General features: G+C 40.7%; 1 protein-coding gene across 1 annotated transcript; it reads right to left on the bottom strand.

Moving 5' to 3' along the window:
• Positions 1 to 9714: 9714 nt before the first annotated feature.
• LOC104244504 (uncharacterized) lies at positions 9715 to 13519 on the bottom strand. Its single transcript, XM_009799939.2, has 10 exons — positions 13085 to 13519; positions 12792 to 12886; positions 12549 to 12616; positions 12395 to 12438; positions 12045 to 12122; positions 11806 to 11959; positions 11348 to 11500; positions 10790 to 10900; positions 10322 to 10387; positions 9715 to 10131 (listed from the first exon to the last, which is right to left on the bottom strand). Exons 1-10 carry the CDS (start codon positions 13360 to 13362, stop codon positions 10033 to 10035), a joined length of 1146 nt encoding a protein of 381 aa, XP_009798241.1. The 5' UTR covers positions 13363 to 13519; the 3' UTR covers positions 9715 to 10032.
• Between the last annotated feature and the right edge of the window lie 6807 nt (positions 13520 to 20326).

The raw sequence follows: 20326 nt of genomic DNA, 5'->3' as shown, positions 1-20326 counted from the left end.
GGGTCGGTTGTGCTGATACTACACTCTGCACTGTATGCAGATCCCGGAGCGGTAACTTTCGGACCATAGCTTTGGGTGACCGCCTTCAGTCCAGTCAGAGATCCCGAGGTAGTGCTGCAGGCGTCCGCAAGACCCACCGTTATCTTCTATCCTTATATTCTGTTTTCATTTACTTCAGAGACAGATTGTATCTTTCTTTTCAGATAATTATTTGTAGCATTCGTAGAGGGTCCGTGATATTGTGACACCGGTTCCGGGTAGAGATGTATTTGGTATTATCGTACTGGTTTTTGGCTAAGTTATCAGATTACGTCTTCTGTATGTATTTAATTATTGTTAATATTTCACTGTTGATCGCATATTGACCTAAACTTTTAAAAAGGGCTAAATAAAGGAGTTAGTGAATCTATAGTACTCGACTTGCCTAGCTTTCACGAGTAGGCACCATCACGACTCCCGAGGGTAGGAAATCCGGATCGTGACAAGTTGGTATCAGAGCTCTAGGTTACATAGGTCTCACAATTCACGGACAAGCTTAGTAGAGTCTGAGAGATAGGTACGGAGACGTCTGTATTTATCCTCAGAGGCTACAGAGTTAGGAAAAACTTCATATTTATTCTTTGCTGTTGTGCGGTTTGGTTTCTTAATGCTAATTGAATTTTTACTCTGTTCTTTCGCAGATGGTGAGAACACGTACTTTCTCATCCATCGATCAGCAGCCTGAGCCCCCAGTAGCCTAGGCCGAGGCCGTGATAGGGGCAGAGCTCAGCCCAGAGCAACAGCACCAGCGGCGGAGCCTCAGGTTGACTTTGATGATGAGGTACCGACCCAGATAGTTCCGGTGGGCCCAGCTCAGGTCCCAGAGGGGTTTATTGCTACCCCGGTACTCCAGGGTGCTCTGGTCCATCTAGTTGGCCTTATGGAGAGTATCACCCAAGCAGACTTGCTTCTTGTAGCACCAGCCGTCTCTCAGGCTGGAAGAGGAGCCCAGACTCCTGCTACTCGCACTCCGGAGCAGATGGCTCCCCAGTTTCAGACTCCAGCAGCTCAGCCAGTTGGAGCAGTTCAGCCGGGTATGGTAGCTCAGACCGGCGATGGAGCAGCTATGTCTGCCGATGCTTTGTAGAGATTAGAAAGGTTCATCAAGCTCTTCACTACTACTTTCAGCGGTGCATCTTCTGAGGATCCCCAAGATTATCTAAATAGCTGCCATGAGGTTCTCAGGAACATGGGGATAGTGGAGACTAATGGGGTCGACTTTGCTACTTTTCGCTTGACTAGATCCGCCAAGACTTGGTGGAGATATTATTGTTTGGCCAGACCAGCCCGATCGCCAGCCATGACTTGGGAGCAGTTTACTCAACTATTTCTGGAGAAGTTTCTCCCTATCACTTATCGAGAGATCTATCGGAGGCAGTTTAAGCGTCTACAGTAGGGTTCTATGACCGTTACTCAGTATGATACCGGATTCATCAACTTGGCCCATCATGCTCTTATCATATTTCCCACCGAGAGATATAGAGGGTAAGGAGGTTCATTGAGGTACTTATTCAGCCGATTCGACTTCAGATGGCTAAGGAGACAAGGAGTGGGATTTCTTTTCAGGAGGCGGCCAATGTGGCCAGGAGAGTTGAGATGGTTCTGTCGTAGGAGGGTGGTCAGGGTCTGACAAGAGGCCTCGTCATTCAGGTAGATTCAGTGGTGCCTCATCTGGAGGTAGGGATTCGTATGGTAGAGGCCATCCTCCTAGGCCTTTTCAGTCAGCACTTCAGGTTTCTCACGGCGCTTTGGGTGATCGTGGTTCTTACATGCAGTATTCTAATCAGCAGCCCTACAGTGTACCACCAGCTCCTATAAGTGCACCGCCGCTCCAGAGTTTTCGGGGTGGTTATTTAGGTTGCTAGGGTCAGTCTCAGTTTCCTCAGCCGTCGCATTCAGGTGGATACTTTGAGTGCAGTGAGTATGGTCATATCCAGAGGGCTTGTCCGAGATTGGTGGGTACTCATTCGCAGCAGCAGGGTTCCCGTGCTATGGTTCAGGCACCAGGTGTTCCACCGCCAGCTCCGCCAGCTAGGGTTGGGGGTAGAGGTGCTAGAGGTGGAGGTATAGGTATTAGAGGTGGAGGTCAATCAGCTAGAGGTGGAGGCCAGCCAACAGAAGTCGTCCCAGAGATGTAGTTCAGGGTGGTAGGGCCCAGCCCCGATGTTATTCTCTTCCAGCCAGGCCTGAGGCTGAGGCTTCCGATGCAGTTATCACAGGTACTATTCTGGTTTGTAGTAGATATGCTTCAGTCCTATTTGATCCAGGGTCTACATACTCCTATGTATCATCTTATTTTGCACTGTATCTGGTCATGCCTAGAGTGATTCCTTGAGTGCCCCTATATATCTGTATACACCGGTAGGTGATTCCATTGTGGTAGATCGAGTCCATCGTTCATGTATAGTTGTGATTGGGGGTCTTGAGATCGTGTAGATTTGTTACTTCTGGACATGGTTGATTTTGATGTCATATTGGGGATGGACTGGTTATCACCTTACATGCTATCTTGGACTGTCATGCCAAAACTGTGACCTTAGCATTGTCGGGTTTACCTTGTTTAAAGTGGAGAGGGACTCCTGATCATTCTACCCGTAGTGTTATCTCTTATGTGAAGGCTCGGCGTATGGTCGAAAATGGGTGTTTGGCATATTTGGCATATGTTCATGATTCTAGTGTCGAGGTTCCTTCTATTGATTCTGTGCCTGTTATTTGTGAGTTCCCTGAGGTATTTCCTTCAGACCTGTCGGGTATGCCACCCGATAGGGATATTGACTTCTACATTGATTTGGCTCCGGGCACTCAGCCCATTTCTATTCCCCATATCATATGGCCCCGCCTAAGTTGAAAGAGTTGAAGGAGAAGTTGTAAGACTTGCTTGAAAAAGGTTTCATTAGACCTAGTGTTTCGCCTTGGGGTGCGTCAGTGTTGTCTGTTAAGAAAAATGATGGATCGATGCGAATGTGTATATATTACCGGAAGTTGAACAAGGTGACAATCATGAATAAGTACCCATTGCCGAGGATTGATGATTTGTTTGATCAGCTTCAGGGTGCCAAGGTATTTTCGAAGATTGACTTGAGATCTGGCTACCATCAGTTGAGGATTAGGGCATCCGATGTCCCTAAGATAGCTTTCCGCACTCGGTATGGGCATTATGAGTTCTTGGTGATGTCATTCGGGTTGACAAATGCCCCAACAACTTTTATGGATTTGATGAACCGAGTGTTTGGGCCTTACTTGGATTCGTTCGTGATAATCTTCATTGATGATATTTTGATATATTCCCGCAGCCGGGAGGAGCACGAGCAACATCTTAGAGTGGTTCTTCAGACCTTGAGGGATAGTCAGTTGTATGCCAAGTTTTCGAAGTGTTAGTTCTGGTTGAGTTAAGTTGCATTTTTGGGTCATGTTGTATCAACAGAGGGTATTCAGGTTGATCCGAAGAAGATAGAGGCAGTCAAGAACTGGCCTAGACCCGCATCAACTACAGAGATCCGGAGTTTCTTGGGTTTGGTAGGCTACTATCGTCGGTTTGTGGAGGGGTTTTCATCTATTGCAGCCCCAATGACCAGGTTGACCTAGAAGGGTGCCCAGTTCAGGTGGTCGGACGAGTGTGAGGCGAGCTTTCAGTAGCTCAAGACAGCTTTGACTACGGCACCAATGTTGGTTTTGCCCACAAGTTCAGGGCCATATACAGTTTATTGTGATGCATATCGTATTGGACTTGGTGCGGTGTTGATGCAGGATGACAAGGCCATTGCCTATGCTTCGCGGTAGTTGAAGATTCATAAGAAGAACTATCCAGTTCATGATTTGGAGTTAGCAGCCATTGTTCACGCATTGAAGATATGAAGGCATTATCTGTATGGCGTGGCATGTGAAGGGTTCACAGATCACAAGAGTCTGCAGTACTTGTTCAAGCAGAAGGAGCTAAACTTGAGGCAGAGAAGGTGGTTGGAGCCGTTGAAAGACTATGATATCACCATCTTATATCATCCGGGAAAGGCCAATATGGTGGTCGATGCTTTAAGTAGGAAGTCAACCAGTATGGGTAGTCTTACTTATATTCCGGTTGGTGAGAGGCCGCTTGCTTTGGATGTTCAGGCTTTGGCCAATCAGTTCGTGAGATTGGATGTTTCTAAGCCCAGTCGTGTGTTAGCTTGCACAATCTCTCGTTCTTCTTTATTGGAGCGTATCCGAGATCGACAGTGTGATGATCCCCATTTGTGTGTCCTTAAAGACACGGTGCATCACGGAGGTGCCAAGCAGGTTACCTTAGGAGATGATGGAGTTTTTAGATTGCAGGGTCGAATTTGTGTGCTTAATGTGGATGGACTCTGAGAGTTGATTTTAGAGGAGGCCCATAGTCCCCCATACTCTATTCATCTGGGTGCCGCTAAGATGTATCAGGATTTGCGACAACATTATTGGTGGCGGAGAATAAAGAAGGACATTGTTGCACATGTGGTTCGATGTTTGAACTGTCATCAAGTTAAGTACGAGCATTAGAGGCCCGGTGGTTTTTTATAGAAGATTGAGATTCCTGAGTGGAAGTGGGATCGTATCACTATGGACTTCGTTGTTGGACTCCCACGAACTCAGAGGAAGTTCGATGCAGTATGGGTTATTGTGTCAGCACATTTCATTCTTGTGACAGTCTCCTATTCTTCCAAGAGGTTAGCTGAGATCTATATCCGGGAGATTGTTCGTCTTCATGGTGTGCCCGTGTCTATCATTTTGGATTGAGGTATGCAGTTTACCTCATATTTCTGGAGAGCAGTTCAGCGAGAGTTGGGCACACGGGTTGAGTTGAGCACATCGTTTCATCCTCAGACGGACGGGCAGTCCGAGCGGACTATTCAAATTTTGGAGGATATGCTCCGAGCTTGTGTCATTGACTTTGGAGGCTCGTGGGATCAGGTTTTGCCTTTAGCAGAGTTTGCCTACAATAATAGTTACCAGTCGAGTATCCAGATGGCTCCTTATGAGGCTTTGTATGGCAGGCGGTGTCGGTCGCCAGTTGGATGGTTTGAGCCGTCAGAGGCTCGGTTGTTTGGTACATATCTAGTACAGGATGCCTTGGACAAGGTCATGATTATTCAGGATAGGCTTCGTATAGATCAGTCCAGGCAAAAGAGTTATGCCGACCGTAAGGTTCGTGATTTGGCTTACATGGTCGATAAGCGGGTATTGCTTCGAGTGTCGCCTATGAAGGGCATGATGAGATTTGGGAAGAAGGGCAAGCTTATCCCTAGGTTCATTGACCCGTTTGAGATCCTTGATCGAGTGGGAGATGTGGCTTACAGACTTGCGTTCCCGCCGAGCTTATCAGCCATGCATCCAGTGTTTCATATGTCCATGCTTCGGAAGTATCACGACGATCCATCCTACGTGTTAGATTTCAGCACTGTCTAGTTAGACAAGGACTTATCTTATGAGGAGGAGTCGGTAGCTATTCTAGACCAGCAGGTTCGTTAGTTGAGATCGAAGAGTTTTCCTTCTGTTCGTGTTTAGTGGAGAGGTCAGCCTGTTGAGGCATCGACCTGGGAGTCCGAGTCCGACATGCGGAGCTGTTATCCCCATCTTTTCCCTGACTCAGGTGCTTCCTTCTTATGTCTGTTCGAGGACGAACGGTTGTTTTAGAGGTGGAGAATGTGATGACCCCAAAAGGTCATCACTTGTTTTAGAAATAAACTCTGCATTTTGAGGCCTTAAAAGCTCTTTTAGCATCACCTCGATTTGCATGCGCAGTCCAGGCGCGTAGCCGGAAAGCCATTATGTGAAAATCTGTGAAAAAGATGAATTTTGCCTTTAAAATGAATTTAAGTTGACTTCGGTCAATATTTTGGGTAAACGAACCCGGACCCATGATTTGACGGTCCCGAAGGGTCCGTAGGAAAATATGGGACTTGGGCATATGCCCGGAATCGAATTCCGAGGTCCCAAGCCCGAGAAATAATTTTTTTAAAGAAAATTGTTTTTTGGAAAATATATGAGTTTTTAGAAATGAAAAATATTAGGAAGTTGTTGGTATCGGGTCGTATATTTGTTCCGGAGCCCGGTACAGGTCTCATATGTGGTTTGAGTCGAGCTGGTGAAATTTGATAAGAAACGGAAGTCGTTTGATATGATTCGGACCCGTAGTTGTAAAAATTGATACTTTGAAAGTTTTGAGGTTTTTCTTAGATTTCTATGCTAAATTCTTTGTTAATGATGTTATTTTGTCTATTTAATCGCACGGATAAGTTCATATGATGTTTTTGAGTTAGTATGCATGTTTGGTTTGGAGCTCCGAGGACTCGGGTGAGTTTCGGAAGGTTTTAAACTTAGAAAAAGTTGCAGGTTTTTAGTTTCTGGTGTTCTGGTGTGTTTTTCTTCGCTTTCGCGGAAGGACTCTCGCGAACGCGAAGGGTAAGTCAGGCTGAAAGAATTTTCCTTATACGCGAACGCGAAGCCTTGGGGATGTTTCCCTTCGCGAACGCGGACCTGCTATCGCGAGCGCGAAGGCCTTTGGGCCTGGGCAGGGGGGAAGGGGATTTTGTTCTACGCGAACGCGGCCAGTGGCCCGCGAACGCGAAGGCTCGAGGAGTCAAAGCTCCGCGAACGCGAAGGCTCGAGGAGTCAAAGCTCCGCGAACGCGAGCCTGTGATCGCGAACGCGATGGCCAATTGGGCCTGACCCATCGGGAATGCGACACACCCATCGTGAACGCGATAAAGGTGTGCCTAGTGATTTTAAAACAGAAGCAAAAACGGGCAGAACCCATTTACTTCATATTTTCAAAATTTGGGAGCATTGAGGCGATTTTCAAAGAACAATTTCTTCCTCAAAACATCGCTAAATGATTCTAAACCTTTTTTCTTTCGATTTCCCATTGCATTTCATCAACTTTCATCCTAAAATCTAGGGTTTTTATGGTAGAAATTAGGAATTTGGGTAGAGTTAGGGCTTTTTGATTAGTTGGGATTTAGACCTTGTTTTGGGGTCGGATTTCGAAACTAATTGTATATTTGGGCTCGTGGGTGAATGGGTGATCGAGGTTTTAATCTGAACCTCGAGTTTTGACCAAGCGGGCCCCGGGTCAATTTTGGGCTTTTTGCAAAAAATGATAGAAAACCTATAATTAAGCATTGTGTATGAATTCTTTAGCATTCATTGATGTTGTTAAATTAATTTGAACTGGATACGTGTTGTTTGGAGGCGAATTCTAAAGGAAAAGCGGTGTTTGAGGTTTGAGTTGGCCGTGGAAGTTTGAGGTAAGTGTTTGGTCTAACCTTAGCTTGAGAGATTAGGAGTTGTGTCCTTTTACTACGTGTTATTTGTTGGGTACGACGTATAGGCATGGTGACGAGTATCTATACGTTGGTGTCAAGCATGACCGTGAGTCGTAAAGTAAAATTGTTCTGTTCTTAATAATTACTACGAATGCCTAAGTTGTTGATTCTCTGTGTTGAGCAAGGATTATGATTATTCTCGTGGAAATTACTTATGATTGAGTATTGGTGTTAGTTGAGGAAGTTAGATGTTGGAACAAGTTTGGTTATAGCTGATTTTCCCTTGTCGGGACGTATTTACTCATATTGTCGGTTCCCTTGCCGGGATAATGTTGTTTCTTTACTGATCCCTTGCCGGGACTCCCTTTGTGATTTGGTGTTGAACTGTATAAGTGGAACGGGTTGCACGCCGCAACAATATTATATTTGGAATGGGTTGCATGTCGCAACAATAATATAATTGGATCGGGTTGCACGTCGTAGCAGTATTTTTATGATTTGAATCGTGTTGCGCGCCGCAACAATAGATAATAAAAGGTGCTTATTTATTGGTTACAAGTTCCTTACTCTTTTTTGCCGTGAATTCTAAATTGTCCTTATGCTTTTCTCTTGAATTACTATTGATAAATGACATTCCCCCGCAGCATGTCCCCCTCCCATCTTTACTTGTTATTTCTGTTTTATTTTCTGCTGTATATTATATAACTGCACAGGTTTAGTTGGTAGTATGGTCCTAGCCTCGTCACTACTTCGCCGGGGTTAGGCCAGACACTTACCAGCACATAGGGTCGGTTGTGCTGATACTACACTCTGCACTGTGTGCAGATCCCGGAGCGGCAGCTTTCGGACCATAACTTTGGGTGGCTGCTTTCAGTCCAGTTAGAGATCCCGAGGTAGTCTTGTAGGCGTCCGCAGGCCCCGACGTTCTCTTCTATCCTTATATTTTATTTTCATTTACTTCAGAGATAAATTGTATCTTTCTTTTCAGACAATTGTTTGTAGCATTTGTAGAGGGTCCGTGATATTGTGACTCTGATTCCGGGTAGAGATGTATTTGGTATTGTCGTACTGGTTTTTGGCTAAGTTATCAGATTACGTCTTCCGCATATATTTAATTACTGTTAATATTTCACGGTTGATCGCATGTTGACCTAAACTGTTAAAAAGGGCTGAATAAAGGAGTTAGTGAATCCATAGTACTTGGTTTGCCTAGCTTTCACGAGTAGACATCATCACAACTCTCGAGGATGGAAAATTCGGATCGTGACAATAGGATAAACATGAGTCAAAAATTATAGACCACACCAAAAAATGTCATATCTTTGCAAATTTTTGACTTTTTGAACCACTAATCAAGCTTTGGCCCAACGTTTCAAAACAAATTACACTTTAGCCGCTTTTTAATACAGGAAACATCATTTGGACGATCATACCTCTAGACTAAATCACAGTGACTAAATATTAGAAGCGGATCAAAAACTGGCATTCGAGCTAATTTTTTCATAAATCGCTTATACAAGTAATTTTAATCATTTCTTAGTGAAATTTTATATATCCTAATATCAGCAGTGCGCAGGCACCACCGCTTCATCAAAAAGTTTCGTTAATATGTAATTATGTATATATAGATAATAAAAAAAATAATATTTGGTATAAATATAAAAAAATGATAACGCTTGTTATTATAGTGATTTATTTATTTGTTCACTTCTTCAAATGTATTAATCTTTCTCTTTCTGCTTACTTTTTTTTCCTTTTTTTAATAGATCTTCTCTAATGGATTATTGTATCATATTGTGCTGGTAGAGCTTAAGCATCGAAATAAATGGCATATATCAGAAAACTACAACCAACCACCAAGAAGCCACAAAGAAGCTAATGGAGTATTTTCACAGAAAGAAACTTCAGATTCAACAAAAAAGAAAAAAAGAAACTTCAGACTATGCTAATTTCTGCACATGCTGCAAAATATTTGAGCGCACAGCACACACCTCTAGTTGAGGCTAGTATAATTTTCCACTTTTAACTTTGAACTGCAAACACACACATTCAAAAAGAAACAAGAAAAGAAAAGGTCAATTGTATATGTAGTGAGACTATTGAAAAAATACCAATCTAATTAGGCATGGATGTATTATCACTGCAGTATCTGCAGAATAGCAGGTGAAGTACACAACAATCACAAAAATTGTAGAAAAGAACCCGAAGATGAGATGTCTAAAAGAATATTTGGATTTCCATCACTCGTTTAGTGTATAAGGATTTGCATAACAAAAATTAAAGTCTACTTCTTCCAACTCTTTGTGGAGTTTCTTCATCATATGAGGGTGCCCAAGTTGGAAAGAGCTACATTTTAAAGAGGGTAAAAAGATAAAAGAGCAGACAGTAGAACATCTAGTCAGGTAATCTCATCTGGCTGTTTTTGTTTTCTGTTTACAAGGTAGAAAAGAATAACCTAACCATCCTGCCTACCCACACTTTGTCAATAAAGCAGCAGCCTACAACACAACCTCGCGGTACCAAGCAAAAAATTGGCACTTTTGAATTAAAAGCTGATGGATTAGCTTCACTACAAAATTCAAAAGGATGAGGCAATAGACAAAAGTAAATAAACAGTGAAGGCATCACCAATATGACTCCAGGTGGATTTTGCATAGATGACTGGAACAAATTCATCTAGAAATATACAAAAACTGATCAACTGACTGGATGAATTTCATTGTTCAACTTCTAATGCAGTAGAAATCCACTCTGAAGCAGCTGCATGAACATCTGCTTCCACATGCATCACAAGAGAGATTGGAGTGACCGCTATCTGTTGAGCACATTAACATCAACTGATCAAGGCATATAAAGACACAGCAAATCCACTAGCGCGAGATTGTCTAAACTGTAACATTACATATGATTACAAGGGCAGAGAACAAGCTAAGAAACTCCAAAGCTCCCTCCCAGCACCATGTGGAAAAGGACAATTACATCAAGGATAGGAGTAATAAACTTACAAAGCCATTTTCAAGAGCTCTATAATCTAAATCCTCATCCCCTTCTTCCTGCTTCTTTTCAAGTAACTGCAATGCAAATAATCAATACGGTCATTCACTTAACGTTAGAACCAACTGGTACCACATAAAAAGATATCGAGATGAGAAAAATCAGTAGATGGAAACATGTGACGCTTGGCTGTGAGAACCACAACTTTGCAACATCCGAGGACATAAATATGACAGCCCAAATAGAAGAACAAGCATGCTCTATAGTCACAGAGACAGTGCAATAAGCATATATCTGACAGCATGAAAATCACTTAACACATTCTGATACATAAGATCCCTCTTTTCCATTGACAGAGATTGATAAAGTTGAAAATTGCATTTTCACTATAAAAAAATAACCTGAAGATTCCTCTATTAGTTATCCAAGACAGCCAACTCGATATCATATTTCCATAGAGTTGGAAAATATTTCCTTACCTCCAATCTGAAATACTTGACTTTCCGGTTGGGATCAGATTTCCCTGCTACACCAACAGATTCAACCTCCTCTAAATTCTTTTTCTGAGTGGCTAACCGACGGGCGGCACCCTGAGAAAAATGAGAAGGTAGAGGTATGACTGGAGAAGATATATAAACTGCAAAGGCATGTCACAAATAACTGTATTTAGACCCATTTATGTGCATGTTGCCTTATTGCATACTGTAATGGAGTCAAAAGAGCCACTCAGATACTACTCAACACATTGGGAACTGGGAAATGAATCAGCTTTGAAGTTACTACCTCTTGCCTTAAGCTCTGGACACTACTTTTTAAATATTCAACAGAATTTGTACTCCATATAAATTCCTTTCAGATATATGGATGAGGGATAGCTTAATTCTTGATCTTGTTTAACTTAAAGAGCAATATTATGCAATTGGGTTGTCACTAACTTAGAGGCAATATCATAAACTTGCTTTTAGCATCATCAATCATCGAGGTCACTACATGCCAGTAAAGGACCAGTTAAGCAAAATACTATGACATCTACTCACTGCTGCAGAAGCATCTCGTCCTAGTTGCGCGAGCTGTATTCCAATGCTTTGCTGATTGGGAAGAAAATGTCCGGCAGCTGGATTCCTGTTTGCTGAAGTAGCTTGCCAGCATTGCTTAGGGCTCCAGTGACTTTGCTTGGTCAATTTAAACCCCTGTGACGTAAAGGGACAAAAATGATCTCTCTGTATCCACATATATGAAGAGATACAATATGCTAATACAAACACAACTCTAAGCCCTGATACCGGAACGTGGTGACAAAGGGAACGAAGACGAAACTTTGGTTTTGCACCCCAACACCAATAGACTCACACAAACATCCTTCACAATGTTTTAGAAATAGCCGTGTCAAATGGATGTACGCCTTTTTAATTGGTCTGATCAATGAACCACAAGTCCATATTCTTTATTATTTTTCATTTGGAAGAAGCGGCCCAAGGGTGACAATAAAACAGACCTTGTTTGTCAGAGGAGATTTTGGAACTTCCACATGCAGCAAGCAACATTTGGGAAAAGCTCCCTTCTCTATATCTCTAATGGCTGCATTTATCAACGGTAAACAAACACTTACAGCATCCTTGAAATCACTTTCTTGACATTCATCATTCTTCCTAAAGTAGATTATGGGTATGCATTGTTAAGACCATCAAGAGTAATCAAAACTTCAGCAGTATACCATAAATGAAAGGCAAATACCAGTCAAGTGATATCGATAAAGATGGGACACCATTGAACAATGACTCCCTTGCACCAGCTACAACACCTGAGTAAAACCTGGAAACAGTGAAGTAATACAGATAATCAGAAAATTCTAAGGAGATACTCCACTTGTGGGATTTCACTGGGTTTTTTGTTGTTGTATATAAAAGTAACAAATAAAAGAGCAAGAACATGTCAATTCACAACTTTAATATGAGCAGTAGTAATAATAAAACAATCTCAAGCAAAAGAACTGTGCTAACTTAGAGTTACCACTAAAAATGAACATGGTCCGTACTTAGTACTTAGTAGACAACAGGAAGGTCACAAAAGAAATTTCTACTTACATATGATGGCCACAACTTGATCCCTTGTTGATTCCACTTATCACCTAAAAGTCCAAGCAGAAAGAAATAACAGAGGATACTCAGCGGGTAAGCAATACCAAACCCAAAAGACGAAATAGGATAACAGTATAACTGGAAGCATGTCAAAGAATACCAGCATAGGCTTGGACCAGGAAAATAGTGCCCCAGACAAGGCTAATGACACACAATCTACAGGAGTCCCTAATACCAGAACAAATTCAAACGGCCTAACATGTTAGAGTTGAAATACTATATCTATAGTTTCAAAATACAAGTGTATTCCTACAAAGCTCTAGTAAAAATTGATATCAAACGTTACAACAAAACAATGAACAAAATATATATACTTCTAAAACCAACAGTAAGAGTGTGATACCAGAAACTTCATAAGCAATAGCACCATGAATCTCAGCCGAAGTAACCGCAATGGTTTCCTTCAGAGTAAAAGAGTGGCCTGCTGTTGATTTATCTCTACAACAGCATTTGGAATGCATTAACCATAGATTATTAAGGATTGTTTGGTATGCAAGCAAATTATAACATTAAATCTATTTATGCAATCTAATAAACTATTACCACTACTATATTAGAATGAAAAAAAACGTAATCTATGTGAACAAATACGTATCAGTTACAGGGAGAGCGAGAGGAATTTAAAAGGAAACTCACGATTGAGGAGCGCAGACATGAACATTGTAAAGGCCTTGACGAACGAGAGCATCAACAAGATAGGTAAGGCCTGGGGATTCGATCCCATCACCATTTGTAACCAGAATTACAGGCTTTGTATTGTCAACCTCGCCAGCATCATGTGGAACCGAGCTGGACGAAGCGGGTTCATTGTTGGGCTGATTTTGGGCACCACCCTTTCTGCTGGAAAGGACTTCCTGAAGATTGGAAACTAGCCCAGGTGGCAGGAAGTTGTTTTTCGCCCCAGAGGGTCTCATTGAGAGAGTGCGTGTCGGTGTGTGTGTGTGTGTGTTGCGTGATGCAGGAGTAGAAAGAAGGACGTGACGTGAATAAGAGGAAAACGAGGGCGATAAAGCGCTCAAAAATGGATAGACCGGTTCCAACGGCGTTCTCAGGTAAAAGAGCGGCTATTTATCAGAGTGGGAGAGTGGTCAATGGGCAGAGGCGGTTACTATTTTAATGGGTTCGAGATTATAATTCTAAATTAGTATCCCTCCAGTCCAAAATAAGTGATTTTTTGGCTGGTCCAAAATAAGGAATTTTTTCAGATTTTAAGAATGAATTAATTATTTTTTTTCTACATTATCCTTGGAGTAACTAGTATTAGAATATGTGTTAGGAGTGTTTGTAAAGGTTAATATGGTCAATTGTATTATTAATTAATGCTAAAAGGTGAATTTCTTAATCTGTATGAAAACATCCAAAAAAAATCACTTATTTTAGACTGTAAGGAGTAATATTTATGTATTCATTGGATTTCTTAATACAAATACAAGATTTGAATAAAACTTTATTGAGTTCGGTCGAACCCACAATAAATACTGTGGCTCCGCCCCTGTCAATGGCCATTGACAGCGGTAACGTGAGACAGATATTCATGCGATTTAGTTAGTATTATAACAGAGTGATTTTTTCCTTTAAAAAAGAATGATACAATTTGAAATACTAGATGCATTTGCTTGAAAGAAATTGATAAAAGAATTATTCAAACGATTTCGAGGATGATGAATATATCCCTTTTCAAAGGATAATTGTATGTATATGATACTTATAGCAAATGAAAAATCTTCTAGTTGCAGATATTGCATTTCCTTTCCATTTGTTGCGGTTATTAATAATGACATTGTTATAAATAGAATTTTATTTACGGTGAATGTTTATATTTAGAGAGATTCTAGGGTTTATTATTTGATGACTAAGTTACTTTCTCCCTATAAATAGAGGGTTCTATTCCATTATAATTCATCTCAATATCAATAAGAATTCTCTCTCTACTTTGCTCTGCAATACCTTCTTCTTCTTTTATTGTTTCATAACACGTTATCAGCACGAGACTCTAACCAATTGAGTAGAAGCTTTGGGATTGAGCATAATGATTGTCAATTGTTCTTTGAACTTCCTTCATGATTAAATTCTGGATTTAAGGTAAGTATTTTACTTTTCTCTTTTAAAATCTTGACATTCTAAACTTTGATTTTAAATACAAGCAAAGACGATAAATTTTGATTGCAACTCTAATGGAGTTTGAAGAAATTATAACCACCCAAAGTGGTAAAATTTCTATGTCTTGCCATGATCAAATTCATGTATGATTGTGGGCAAAGAATTGAAAACCCGTCCCATTGAATTTGCTCCATTCTCATTCCCTTTAGAGAATGTGATAGCAGTGTGTGATAAATCTGAAAGAAGACAAAATTACTACTATGAATGTATCAATGGATGTGGATGTGGCAATAGACGAATAAATTATAATCGTCATCATTGAGTAATGAGAATAACAAGGATTCTCAAAATAATCCTTCACTCTGTGAAAGTAATGTTTGTCATCGATTTGACATGAGATTTTATAAAGCACATATAGATGATTATGGTCCATTCATGATGTGAATGTGACAACATCTTATTTATGAATACATATTCATTCTTGGAAGAATATGAACGTGCTAGTGGTAGTGAATATACCATACTCACCTCTAAAAGGAGGTTAAGATGATATAAGAAAATAATGTCATTATTATAGCATGAATGGTCATTGGTCACGTACCTATTGTACGCCAGAATATTTTGGCAATGTGATTATTAAAGGACAACAATAATGCAAGAAACATATCTTGCATATAATTTTGACCATGATCATAATGATATAACTTTCTCCTTGAAAGAGATATATGACCATATGAATGTTGATGAATATGTGGTAGTACAAAATTAATTGAGAGCTCTGGAAGAGCCAATTATACTATTTTGGAGAAACACAATTGATTACCAATAAGGTGTAAGCACGTGATTTTTGCTTCATGGACAGTTGCTCCAAAAGAAAACAAAAATAGTGATAAATGACTCCGCTGTACAATTTTTCGTTTGTTCGTGACGCGTGTTATCAGTCATTGGTGGTTCAGTCCATGTTACATTTGATGCTATCAATCAAAAATACAAAGTATGTCTGTCCTGGTAATCAAACCGTAATATATGTGCATCGTTCGTTCTAGGTTTTTAGTTAACTTACTTAAATATTTTTGTGATAATTGTGTTAAAATGTTACATTGTTGTTGGTTTTAATTTCATTGTTTTATTATTGTTATTTCATTTTTGTTTTAAAAGAAAAAATAAAATAAAAATATAATAGAGAACAAAAAGAGTGAATGAAAATCGGGTCAGGCTTAGGAAATAAAACAAAAAAATGGGCCCAAACCAGCACAAGTCCGGTCCAAACTAGGCCTGTCCAAGTACGAACCCAAACGACGTCGTTTCAGGGACGATTGATCTGAGCCATTCATTTCCATTGATCCGATGGCCTTTATTGGCCCTCATGACCCGACCCATTCCCATTTTAACCGACCCCCCTACTTAACCAAACGGCACCGTATGGTTAAGCTTCCCCAATCCTGGCCATCAATTGTGATCAATCCAACGGCCAGGATTGAATCAGCCTCCCCGTATATAAGCCTTCTATCATACCCCACGCCCCTATTCGAACCCCCCTCCACTCATCGTCTTCACCCAAACACTGAAGCCCCCCCAAACCCTAGCAGCCGCCCTAGCTTCCCTTTCACCAGAACCCAGCGGCACGAACGCCGGTGACCACCTCCTGAACACCCTAAGACCCCCTCACTCTCCTGAACATGGATCTGTTACCCCCTAGCCTCGAATCACCTTCCCTCGTCTCGAATCTTCATTTGAAGATTCGAGTCGAACCCGGACCTATACCAAACCACCCCATCTTCATACCAGACACTCCCCGGACCCTCCTCGTGACCAAACCAGACTTGGTTTGGTCCGAATCTACCCACAACTCCTAAAAAACCAGATCTGAAAATCCAGACCTTAGAACACATGCACCTGGGGAATCCGGCCGGTCTTGAAAGGGGTTTGAGGTTTAATGGATCTTAACCAAGGTGTTCTCATGTGAGAACACCCTGGTTAAAATTTGTTCGGCCTCAAATGGTCAAAGTTGAGTCTGATTTGGGTCTGTTTGGTTTAAACATTTTTCGGTAAGTTTTCCTTTCCCTTTGTTTAGTTCTAATTAAGTTGTCAGCATGTTTCGTTGTGTTTGTTTGTTCTTTTGTTATTTTTCTGTTTTCTTCCGTCCTTGTAAAGACCTTTTTATTTGGTCGATTGTCTTCTGTGTATGTTTTGAATGTATTCTGTGATATACATGTTCGATTAGATTAGTCGACGCATAAATAGTTCATATAGGTTCCCAATAATTGAACAAAAGTTGTTTGATGCCTGTAGGTCCCTGTATGTGTTTGTTTATTTGAACGACTGATTATTACCTGTTATAATTAGTATAGTCGACTCGATAAACGTCGTCGATTAGTTTTCTATAACTAATGGATCGAATGAGCTAATAATGTCACATGACTAATTGAACATTGTCACTGACTGAATGCCTAGCATTGTCTGAAATAAGTTTGTTTGCATTGCAAAAATGACTGAAAAGGTTCAGTCCAGGGTAGTTCTGAAATTGAACTTTCAGAAGTTCAAAAATGCCCTGATACTGCAATGGGCAGGGCAGTAATAATCAAGGGCTAACAAGGGTATTCTGGGGTGTTGAAAAGGACAAAATGATTAGTTTAAATGAGCTGACAAGTAGGGTACTAATTTGGGATTAAACTAATACCAATGGGGAACAAGACACAAGAGTATGGGGCTTTAAAGTGAATACTTAAATGAACCCATAACTCTTGATTAAAGAATAAACCAGGCGTGGGGAACAAAGGGCTGGCACCAAAAGATGTTTAAGCATGGGTTTAAAGGGTATGGGTAGTCTGCAAATGGCAGAATCCAGGCAGCTTGACTGCACTGGTCGTTTGGCTTATAAATAGGCCATTTCAGAACTCAAAAGGGGCTGGAATTTTTAGTCTTGAGAGAGATCTTGTGAGTTTAAAGAAAAAGACTGAAAACATAAGAAAATTTCAGTAAAACACTGTAACCAAACACTGTATGAGAGCTATATAAGAGTTCATATTGGTCAAGCTGTCTTGGCCAAGTTCTGTTTCTTTGGCACTGACTGAGCTGCTTGTGATTGTCAAACTGTTGGTTTGCTGCATTGAACACTTTGTCCCTCCTGTTGTTTCCTTACTCTTTCCTGGGATTGTTTGTTTGGTACTCGATCATCTGCTGGTTCTCCTTGTTCTGAGAATTATTGCTGTTTGTCTGTGGACTGTGGAAAACACTTGTGGTTGTTGGTTTGTTGCTGTGCTGTTGCTGTGCATCTGCTGCTGCTGTGTTTGTGGCATACTGCCCGACTGACCATTCCTTTCTTCTTTTTGTTCTCTATACCAGGTACACACCTAATACACTGTCAGATGTAATTGGAAAATTGAGCATGAATACAAATGAAAAGACCTGAAGAATGTCTTTTTATACATAGATTGTTGCATTAAATATCATGTAATGTAGAATAATTTTATTCTTGTTTGGATGCTGGAAGTAGCTTGCACGCCTAGTAGATATCAATGCATGGTAATTGAATATCAGTTTGTATATGTATGCTGCTAGTTAAAAGTATTCCCAATGCATTGGGTTGTATCTTAGACTTAGTCTAATCGTGTAGCATATTCTTTAATACATGCTAAGCATGAAGCCATCCATTGTTAGCTAAGTTCATTTCTTTTGATAAACTGCCTTATTATAATTGATTAAACCACACCTTTAAAACAAAGAACACAAATTCAGGGCCTCAACCTCATGAAGGTCGAGCCCAGGTCAAAACAGACCAGGCAGGCCCGCATCGAACAAGCAGTGGCCCAGGTCTGGCCTATCACGCATGGGCTGGATTTGGGCCCGTGATTATTTGTTCGGCTGACTGTACACGCAGCCTCATTTCTGATTTTCAAGCTTTTCTGAATGTTGTTATAGATAACTTGCAAGCACATAATTAACTAGGACTATCTATTGTTTTCAATTAGTAGAGACAAACGCGACAAGAAACGTAGTTGCTATAGGATATCCTTTTAAAATAAGAACGAGATGAGCCTCGACAAAAATAAATAAAAACGCGCAAGCGGCGGGGCCCTCGTTAAATGTATATTATCGAAGCATTCAGTTTCCAGGATGGGTCGTTTAGCAAATCTCACGGCCCTCCCAGAATAATAATGCGATAGTCTCTTTAAGCGCGTATCTAATAATTTTACCTTCTTAAAATCGGGTGCGCATTTATGTGACCTAAATCCGAATCTCGACGGATTCGAGATGTGTTTCTAATCACGGGTACATTGATTGTGACGTGGTTCGAAATATATGTCCATGAAGTCGCAAATTCCTTTAAAAAATAAGAATGAGATGAGCCTCGCCAAATAAAAATACAAATTGCGGGGCCCTCAGTAAATATTTGCTTTAAAAATTGTTTAGACTTCGGGATGGACCGTTTAGTAAAATTCCACGGTCCTACCCAAAATAAATACGCTAGTCGCTTTAAGCGCGCCTTTAATAATTTAATTTCCTTAAACTCGGGTGCGCATTGATGTGACCCAAATCCAAATCTCAACGGAGTCAAAGTGTGTCGACGACCACGGGTACATTGATTGTAACGCGGTTCGAGATACATTTTCACAACGTTGCAATTCTTGATAAAAAACAGTAAATGATAAAAGCGGTTAAAAGTCAAATTTTGCACATAAGTTCACACTTGTATAAAATCAGATAATCAAGCCGAATATGACAGTTGAGCGACCGTGCTAGAACCACGGAACTCGGGAATGCCTAACACCTTCTCCTGGGTTAACAGAATTCCTTATCCGGATTTCTGGTACGCAGACTGTAATATAGAGTCATTCTTTTCCTCGATTCGGGATTAAAATTGGTGACTTGGGACACCCTAAATCTCCCAAGTGGCGACTCTGAAATAAATAAACAAATCCCGTTTCGATTGTCCTTTAATTGGAAAAACTCCCTTGCGCCCCATGAGGTGCGGAAAAAGGAGGTGTGACAGCTCTGGCGACTCTGCTGGGGATTATGCCCAGAACCACTGGTTCAGGGTTAAGAATTCGAGCTTAGAATAATTGTTATTATTTGGCTTTATTTATTATCTGATTTTTTACATGATGTATGCCTAATGTGCTAAATGATGCTTTTACCGCTTTAATATTATTTGAATTGTGAATATATACAACTGTTATGAAACCCCCTTCTTTCTGAGTCTTCTGAATTTATGGTGTACACGTGCGCGTGACCCACCTTTCTGTTAAAGTCATACCGAATAAGACGGAGTTGGGACAAGTGACTAGGCCGGGCAGACTTTCGTGCTCCCGGTACGTTGCCCCCGCTTCGGCTCAAACTGTCTGTTTGGGTAAGCCAGGGTAGAACAATCAACCTCAGGTTTTACACTTAGAATAACTCAGTCATGTACCGGATCCCTAGTAGGAACGTTTATTTGCATCACGTGCATTTGACTTAGGGGACTCAACACAGGGGTTGGGTCTGTCTAAGACAGGTGAACCCGAAATAAAAAGACCATCCTGATGCATCCTACTTGCTATATGTGCATTCATTTGCCTCGAACATGCTTGCTGACCGGCTTAAATGAAATCATGGTAAGAGCCGAGGAATAAAATGGGTTTTTCATAATTAAAAAAAAATAAATATAAAATAAAAATAAAATATAGCTTTCAAATCTTGAAATAAAGGTATTTAATATTGGAAATAGTTTGAAAAATTCCCAAAAAATAGTTTTAAATCTTGAAAATAGTTTTGACTGAAAATGATTAGAGTATGTTT

Source organism: Nicotiana sylvestris, chromosome 6, assembly GCF_000393655.2.
Source record: "Nicotiana sylvestris chromosome 6, ASM39365v2, whole genome shotgun sequence".
NCBI lineage: Eukaryota > Viridiplantae > Streptophyta > Magnoliopsida > Solanales > Solanaceae > Nicotiana > Nicotiana sylvestris.
This window is presented reverse-complemented; position numbering and strand designations above follow the sequence as displayed.